General features: G+C 54.4%; 1 protein-coding gene across 2 annotated transcripts; it reads right to left on the reverse strand.

Annotated features, from left to right (window-relative positions):
• Positions 1–447: 447 nt before the first annotated feature.
• Positions 448–8,471, reverse strand: LOC308236874 (sulfotransferase 1C4-like). Of its 2 annotated transcripts, XM_080646988.1 has the most exons (9): positions 8,323–8,471; positions 7,225–8,082; positions 6,449–6,574; positions 5,588–5,685; positions 5,215–5,341; positions 4,745–4,839; positions 4,152–4,208; positions 2,632–2,812; positions 448–1,841 (listed from the first exon to the last, which is right to left on the reverse strand). In XM_080646988.1, the coding sequence occupies exons 2-9, from the start codon at positions 7,718–7,720 to the stop codon at positions 1,729–1,731; spliced, it is 1,293 nt and encodes a 430-aa protein (XP_080503114.1). In that variant the 5' UTR covers positions 7,721–8,082; positions 8,323–8,471; the 3' UTR covers positions 448–1,728. The 2 variants fall into 2 exon arrangements, with proteins under 2 accessions (XP_080503114.1, XP_080503115.1); XM_080646989.1 differs by lacking the exon at positions 4,152–4,208 and having other exon boundaries at positions 7,225–8,467.
• Between the last annotated feature and the right edge of the window lie 498 nt (positions 8,472–8,969).

Genomic DNA, 8,969 nt, shown 5'->3' on the forward strand with positions numbered 1-8,969 from the left:
CTATTACAGAGAAAGGGCAAATAGCGATATTAAAATAGTTCTTCTAATTAATTTCCTTTCAATGTGCAGGAATCCGTGAACCGGCCATAGTGTTTTATAAAATGCGCTGTCCAAACGATAGGCCCGGTCACATGTGCTCCTGAGCCCTGAAAAGTGGCTGGTGCGAGTGAGGAGCTAAAGCTTAAATGTTAATTAATTAAATAGCCACGCGTGGTTAGTCCCACTGTGTTGCACAGCTAGCTACAGATGAGAGCCGTTAGAGGGCTCCTTAGGATGTAAACAGTTAGCTTCTCAGAGTTTTCTTGAGTGAAACGTTCTTCCAGTTCCTTATTTCTGTGCAGGGCGCATGCTGTTTGGTGTGCAGTGAGGTATATCGTCCCTGTTTTCTAGAAAAATACACAGCGGAAATTTAAACACGCACAGGAAAGACAACACAGGCAGACAAGTGACAGCACAATGTGCTTTAATATTAATAAGAAGGCGAATTATACCAAGTGTAGAGGAGTCAGAGGGACAGGGGTCTCTTCAGGAGCAGGAGGCACGGGGGCTGGGCACGCTGCCGGCGTGCAGGGCAGAGAGGAGGGGGTGCCCGGGGAGGCCCAGGAGGACAATGAAGCCAGAAGGTCAGGAACCTGACGGGTGAGCAGGCTCAGTGGGAGGCCGACTGGCTGCAGTGCCAGGCGGTTTGGAGGACGCGATCACCTGTGTCACACACAGTTACAGCTGCCTCCGAATTCACGGCTGAAAAGCTGGCCACAGCTCAGCAGGGAAACGTGGGCGTCGTTGGAAAATGCAGCACTAGGGGACTGAAATCAGAGTTTCACTGCAGGAGAAGAGCCCTGGCAGGGGCGATGCGCAGAGAAGCGCGTCAGGAAGCCCACACTCGCCTAGGCGGGAGGCACAGTTCTGGCGGGAGGGGGCCGTGGAGGTGGCAGCACGGAGGGCACGCGGCACGTGGTGCTGCGTGTGAGAAGGCGACTGTGGAGGCACTCGGAGCGTCAGAGCACGGCGGGCGCAACGGTGGCGCCTGTGGGTGGAAGCGAGTCCAGCCAAGTGCCCGGGTGGTGGCGAGAGGTGGGGAGGAAGGCGTCCCATCCTGAGCCCGGGGCGACCTGGAGACTCAGCGGGAAGCAGCCCTGGACGGGCACCCGGCTGCCCAGCCTCTGCTGCAGTTAGGCGCTGTTCACACATTTCAGTGCGGCATTAATGCAGCTGGGCCCTCGACAGGTAGCCCAGGTGGTTAGAGCCTTGTCCCCGTTACGCCAAGGTTGCGGGTTCGATCCCCAGTCAGGGCACATACAAGAAGCGGCCAGTGGATACATAAGTAGAACAGCAAGTCGATGTTCATTCCCGCCCCCCCCCCCCCAATAAAAAAACCAACCAGTAAAAAAAATCCTACCTTTAACCAACACTTCATCTGAAAACCTGATTGTGTTTTTAGGTGAGGACTGGAGCATTTGTAATGTTAGCCAGCACATGACCTTCAGCAGAATGATCATTAGCACCAGTGTCACGTGTGTGACTAGGAGTTTATTGAACCTCCTCCGGACAGTGCCCATCCCCACCGCCCCGTCGCCGCTAACTCTGCCCTTTCCTTTGCAGAGGGAGCAAGAGCAAACACGACGAACAACGGTCTGAGGCGCGGCCCGCTGCGGGGTGTCTGGGGATGAACGTCCAGCAGTTGTTGCCCAGTGAGCTGGGCCATAAACTAAAACACGTTCTCTCTCGCTAGAACTGGAAGTGGAAGGTTAGACTTGTCCCAGCCATTTGCCGCTGATAGTCTTCGTCAAACCGCTCGTTCTGAGCCACGGTGAAGTGACTCCTCCAGTCTCCGACGGCCCCTGGGAGAGGCGGCGAGTCAGAGCTGCTCAGGACTGTGTGCCTCGGCCTGCTCTTGTGTGCGGTGTCCACTCGCCCTGCAGGAGGGCAGGGCTGGGCTGGGCGCCGCATTCCTCCTGCCAGCCTGTCCCTTTCCGTCGAAGGGAAGAGGACGTCTGTCTGATTGGGGGGCCAGGAGAGCCTGCTGCCCCTGAGCCACGTTGGGGTGGGGGTGGGGGTGGGGGTGGCGGGTGGGGACCTCACGTTAAAACCGCAGGCCTGGGAGCTTTCCTGTCTTTTCCCCGCCCTCTTGCATGCCAGGCAGCATAGAGCCATCTATGCAGCGGATGCTTTGCTCCATGGCACTGAAGACTGCATTTCCACCTTATCATCTAGAACTCTGGAGGGGAGTGAGATAAGGCGGTGGGTTCCAGGGGTGGGCAAATTTTTTGACTCGAGGGCCACAATGGGTTCTTAAACTGGACCGGAGGGCCGGAACAAAAGCATGGATGGAGTGTTTGTGTGAACTAATATAAATTCAAAGTAAAGGAGCGGAGGGGAGAGCAAGAGAACCGGATAGAACAGCCGGATCCGGCCCGCGGGCCGTAGTTTGCCCAAGGCTGGTTTAGACACTAAACCTTACTCTCTAGTTGTGGCCAAACGTTGGTTTCATTTCATCTGTGGTCTCTTAAATACTCCTTCCCCAGCATCATTTATTATGGACCTTGTTTTTCTTATCCATGCAAACCTCCCCACAGGCCCTGGGGTCCTCGACTGTTCTTTTAAGATCATGACCAACAGAGAGAGAACCACCTTTCCTCATGAACGGAGAGACCGAGTGGTCCATGACCTCAGCGGGGACTGCCGAGTAGTTTGCCATGGGATTTTGCTTCATGACATCAAACGAAGTGTGATGGGCAATTTTATCTAGGACGTTGTCATCCAGCTTTTTTCCAATAAATTCTCCCAGCTTCCGAATTTCATGCTTTGGGTTCTGTGATCAGAGTGAAAAGAAAAGTGAAGATTTGATATAAAATAGTTTTTAAAATATTGCATTGAATTAATAATAGTGATAAGTAACATAAAATAAAAAATAATCCTGCCTCCCAAATGCTCAACTTTCCAGAAATGACTCATTCTAATACAGTGACACAGATTTTTAAAAATTAAAAATTATTAAGCTTTTCCTGCTCTGAGACGGAAGCACCGCTGAGTATGATGTGCCGGGTGCGGGGAACGCTGCACTAAGCTCATTTCCAAACGTCCTGCTCGGGCAGTTATCGGAGGGTCTGGTGGGCCACGTGTCCAGCAGGGAGAGTCCGTAGCCGCATGATGAGAACGAAGGTACCGCAGAGGCACGGGGCAGGCGATGAGGCCTGAGCAGGGGAGGCTGCCGCTGGCTCTGCCTTGGGCAGAAACGCGCCCACACGTTGCTGTGGGGCCGAGCACGGAGAGGACCTGTTAGCTCAGGAGGACTGAGAGGCCCACGATGACGACTCCGGCCCAGTCCCTCCGCCCGGGGCGTGGGGTCTCAGTGCCTCGGGAGCCACTGTTCTCCCATCAGAGGGACGCAGCCCTGGGAGATGTGGCTGTGGACGCACCTGTTTCTGGAAGGAGTGGGGGAGGGCAAGTGGAGGAGTGTACCCCACGACGGTATCTTCTGCTTTATGATGAGCTTCTGCTTTAAAAGGTTGGATGTTTCATTTGCCCAGGCCAGGTGCTCAGTGGTTAGAGCCCCTGCCTGTGAATTGAAAGGTAACGGGTTCGATTCTGCTCAGGGGCACGTACCTCAGTTGCAGGCTGGATCCCTGGCCCCAGTCAAGGCAGGTGCGGGAAGCAGCCAATCCATGTGTCTCTCACATCCATGTTTCTCTCGCCCCCTCCCTTCCACCCTCTCAGAAAGCCAATGGGAAAAGCATACACTTGGGTGAGGATTAACAACAACAAAAAGTGCTTAATGTAATTGGCTCCTACAGACTCGGGGTCAGCAAGAGTGCTGACAACTGTGAGCTGTGTGTGACTGCGTCCAGGGAATATTCCAGAATATGACCACAGAACATGTAAAAGGCTTTAGGGACTCTGGGGTTAGACTACCTGTGTATTAGAATACTAGAAATGTAATAAGTTATTTGTTTTAAAAAACCATGGAGTGCAATTTAAAAGAAAACAAAAGAAGAATCATAGACACGGGGAACAGACTGGGGTTGCAGGGGGCAGGGCGGGGCTGAGAGGAGTGGGTGAGGGGTCAGAGGTGCAGAGGCCCAGCTGTCCACTCAGTCAGTCAGGGTGTCTGTGCAGCAGGCGGCTGTGGTTAATGATACTGTGGTGCATACCTGAAAGTCGAGGAGCGAGTAGATCTTAAAGTTCCAGCTACAGGAAATAGTTAAACTCTGTTGGGTGCAGATGTTAGGTAGACTTACTGTGGCGCTCATTTTGCAAGGTGTACAAATATCAAGTCGTCCTGTTGTATACCTGAAGCTAACACTATATTACACATCAACGATCTCAACTAAAAACATAGAAAACGATGCTGTTTTTCACTCTCGATATTTTATATCTGGCAATAAAGCTAGAATTTGAATTCAATAATTCTGACTCTAAATCATTAGTATTTTCCCATTATACCATCATTTCTTAAACTGTTCTTGAAATTGACGTCCCTCAATGAAAAAAGTGTGTTAGAAAAGCGTTTCCTCCCAAGCAGAATGTGAAATAGATGTGCTGGAAGGCGGGCGAGGGACCAGCAGCGGGCGCTGCGGGAGACGTGCGAGGCGGGAGCCAGGACAGCCGGGGGCACTTCGCACGGGGCAGCTATCGCCAGTGAAAGGCAGCCGTTCTTGCTCCCTTCCACTCTGCGAGGCCCTGATGCGGCCCCACGCTGTGACGTAATATTTCATGGTCAAATAGGAACACTGCTGCCCCTCACCATCTTCAGGTCCTCGTAGAAGAGGAAGAGGATGTGGTGTTGGTCTCTGGCTTCCCACCATCCTTTCACGTGGTCATGCCATGAGCCCCAGCACACTGCAAGACAGGGCGGGGCCAAGGGAGTGGGGCGGGGCCAGGGGAGTGGGGCGGGGCCAGGGGAGTGGGACAGGGGCCAGGGGAGTGGGGCGGGGCCAGGGGAGTGGGACAGGGGCCAGGGGAGTGGGACAGGGGCCAGGGGAGTGGGGCGGGTGACAGGGGGAATAGGGTGGGGCCGGAGGAATGGGGCGGAGCCAGGGAATGGGGTGGGGCCAGGGGTCCCGCTCACCACTGACACTCCACCGAGGAGAGAGATCCCAGTGTCAGGTGGTGATCCCCTCACATCCAAGAAGGCAGGCCCCATGGGGCCTCAGGAAATGGCCCTTTTTATGGTGTTGGAGGCTTAGAAAGGGGTTCAGAGCTGAAGGTTCATACCTTTCCCAGTCAGAAAGCTCTCAAAATACTCTTCCCAGGTCCCTGGGGCCGGAAGCGCTTTATTCATCCTGTGGAAATGGTAGTAAGACACCAGGTTGTCCTTGGGGTTTCTCGCCACATAGATTATCTGGGAAGAGGGGAGAGAAATAGCCGTGAGGCCACTGCGCGCTGGTTATCGCCCACAAGCTATGTCCGTCCATCCGTCCGTCCCGATGGGTCTTTGGGATGCTGATCCCGGTGCGCTGGGTGTGGGGAGTTGAAAGGCTCCTAGCCCGTGCACGCGGTTGAGGTGAGGAGGTGACGGGTTTTCCTTTAATAAGGGAAGTGCTTTCAGAGGAAACAGAATGAAGCCAGAGCTCCTGCTGCTCTTTACCTTACAGTTTTTCTCCAGGAAAGACGGAGGCAGCAGTTGGAAGGGAAGGTGTGTTTTCAGGGTCCGTGGCGAGGGCATCGCATTCGCTTGTTCCAAGCCTGTAAAATGTTTGGATCATCTCCCACTATTGTTCTCTGTGCTTCAAAACACTGTTCATTGTTACCACCTAAGGGCCAACTGGACAAGGTAAGGCAGCTCTGTGCTCTGACCGGGAGGATGTGTCTAACCTGTGAATCAGTGTTCTGGCTTGAACAATGTCTAACCAAGGGGTGGGCAAACTTTTTGACTCGAGGGCCACAATGGGTTCTTAAACTGGACCGGAGGGCCGGAACAAAAGCATGGATGGAGTGTTTGTGTGAACTAATATAAATTCAAAGTAAAGGAGCGGAGGGGAGAGCAAGAGAACCGGATAGAACAGCCGGATCCGGCCCGCGGGCCGTAGTTTGCCCACGGCTGGTAACCATTACCAACAGCAAATCCAATGAACCGGATAGAACAGCCGGATCCGGCCCGCGGGTCGTAGTTTGCCCACGGCTGGTAACCATTACCAACAGCAAATCCAATGAATAAGAGCTCAAAAAATCAAACCTGTTGACCGGGAAATCACTGAGGCTCCTCCTGGTGGAGTAAAATTAATGTCTAATTGGAGGATCAAAATGTACCTTCCTTCCACATAAGCAGTGACTCGTTAGACAAGATGGCTGGAGTACAGCATTGGCCTGATACAGTTTTTTAAAAAGACAGAGTCACAAAACCCATTGATACTTGTGCAAATGTCTGGAGTTGTGAGAGGCTGTTTGACAGTCAGCATTCCGAGTCTGCATTTGGGAGTGCAATCAAGTGAGGTTATTCCACACTCACCCGATCCTATGGACGGGATGATCCATTCGATGAAAGGAAACCGCAGGTGAGTAGGTGCTCGTTGAGTTCTGTCAACATCACCGTCATTTAGTATGAAGTCCACTATCTCCTGCGTCCACGTGGTCCCTTGTCCCGCAGGAGGTGGAGAGGAGTAGACGGTTAGTGTGCTGTACCCTTAAGATGGCCAAGTGCTTGTTAGACCTCTGGGTGCATGGTGGAGCCAGGTTTATGGTGGAGTTGAGAAGACATCCTCCTTTGTCCCTCTTTCACCAGAGCATGCTTTTTAGGAAAAGGCTACGGTGTGAAGCGGGCTTACGTGTGCAGGTCATTGTTTCCTGCCCCAGCCCTGCCCTGGGAGCTGTCCTGTTGACTGAGCTGCGTGTTCCTTAGGAAGATCAGCTCTCCGATCCTGCCTGCCTGCAGATTTTGAGGGCTGCTGAGCGGGTCAGCAGTGCAGAACCACAGCTCCCCGAATCGTCCCCAAATCAGCCTGGGTCCCTTTCCTGCTCACTCACACAGAGCGGCTGTGTACAAGGCCCACAAGGAAGGCCTGCCTTGGGAACAAATCAGTCAACAAGTCTAGAGCCCGTGCGTTCTTTGCTGAGGAGGTAAAAAGAAATGTGCGTCACTGGAAGAATTAAATGTTTAAAACTTGTAGGTCATTTTAGTTTCAGTTTCCACTGCCCAGCCAGCAGCCCTCCACTCAAACCCCACCATCTCTTTATTTCCCTGTAAATGCATTTCCCGCCCCTCCCTGCTCCCCCACCCCGCCCCACCTGCTTTAGGGTAGGTGCAGATGAGCAGGTCGTCGGGCCTGGCCTGGAAGTCCCAGATCTGGTCCCAGCTGTCGCAGGTGGGCGTGGGTTGAAGGATTCCCTTCACGTAGTCCACAGTTATGCGCTCTGTCCCATCACATTTCAACTCCTCCATTCTGTTCAAGGCCATTGGTGTCAGGAGTCGGAGTGCTATTCCCACAGGCTGCGGGCTCTCACTCAGCACAGAGCTGTGGTCTGATACCCTCCAGGCAGCGCCCTCTGACCTCAGCCCTCCTGGGAGCCTGTGCGCTGGGCAGGGAAAAGCCACCGGCCTGCTGGTGCCGCCCGGAGCCAGGCCTGTTGTTTGGGACTTTGCACTCAGACGCTTCCTGGAGCCAGGCCTGTTGTTTGGGACTTTGCACTCAGACGCTTCCTGGCCTTGGCCCTCCCCCAACTGCGACACCCCAGGCCTCGCCAATCCGGGGCGCTGGGTGCTGCTGGCCCTGCCCTCCGGCATCAGTGCAGCAAGGGTCAGTGCCAGGTCTCAGAATAAGGCACAGATACTCCAGCAGTTTCTGGGAGGTCTACGCTGAGTGAAGAGCTGGAGAGGATCTGCCTGTGGGATCACATATGGCAGCATCGAGCAGCTTCCCTGGCGGCCGGAGGGCAGGTTCTGTGGCTGTGACCAACGAGGTCCTGGATGGGACCCTCCGGGCCCAGAAACCGAAAGGCTCCGCTCTGGGTTTTAAAGAATAAAACAGGCGGCTCGTGAGAGAAGGTTCCTTCCTGCTGGAGGCGGTTCAGTGTTCGTCCCAACAGGAGTCTCTTCAGGGCTCTTAGAACAGGTTGTCTCAAAAGCAAATGAGTGACAGGGGGGCCCTGACAGGTTTGGCTCAGTGGATAGAGCTTCGGCCTGCGGACTGAAGGGTCCCAGGTTCGATTCTGGTCAAGGGCATGTACCTTGGTTGCGGGCACATCCCCAGTGGGGGGTGTGCAGGAGGCAGCTGGTTGATGTTTCTCTCTCATCGATGTTTCTAACTCTCTATCCCTCTCTCTTCCTCTCTGTAAAAAATCAATAAAATATATTTAAAAAAAAAAAAAAATGAGTGACAGGGGGGCTGTGCTAGGACTCGCCCCACCTGCTTCCTCCTTCCTAGGGTTCACGCCCCAGGCTCATGCCAGAGGCGGCTGTGGGCTCGGTTCCCTCACAGTCACCGGCCTCCGGGAACAGCCTGGCTCCTGCGGGCGCTGCTCTCCCCTCCTCACTCGGGGCCCACCCCCTCCTGGCCGACTGGCTGCGCAGACCAGGCTCCTCCCCATTGTCCTTCCAGTGCTGAGTGCCCTTGGTCACCAGCCAACCTCCCCGCCTTCCAGTGCTGAGTGCCCTTGGTCACCAGCCAACCTCCCCGCCTTCCTGTGATGCAACGGAACAGACATCTCTCTGCCCCTTGGTTCTTTTCCGGACACAGAGCTCCTCACCTTTGGAAGTTCCTGTGGTTGGAGTGCCCTTGGTTATTCATAAGGAGTCCCTTTCCACCACACCTGGGCGCATGCTAATGAGGGGGCCAGGGGCCCTGGGATAGTCTCCAGCCTGAGCGAACAGGCTGGCCACACCAGGAAGACAGCGCATCCCCAATCTGCAGGGAGGGGAGAGGGGCTAAGGCCCCAAGAAAGCTCTGAAGCATCAGTGGGTGGTGAGCATGTGATGTTCTCGGGGGGCGACAGGCCCAGTGCCACGGGGAAAGGGCCTGGACGCTCTCTGCCCC

This window comes from Plecotus auritus, assembly GCF_963455305.1.
Source record: "Plecotus auritus genome assembly, chromosome: 11".
NCBI classification, from domain to species: Eukaryota; Metazoa; Chordata; class Mammalia; order Chiroptera; family Vespertilionidae; genus Plecotus; species Plecotus auritus.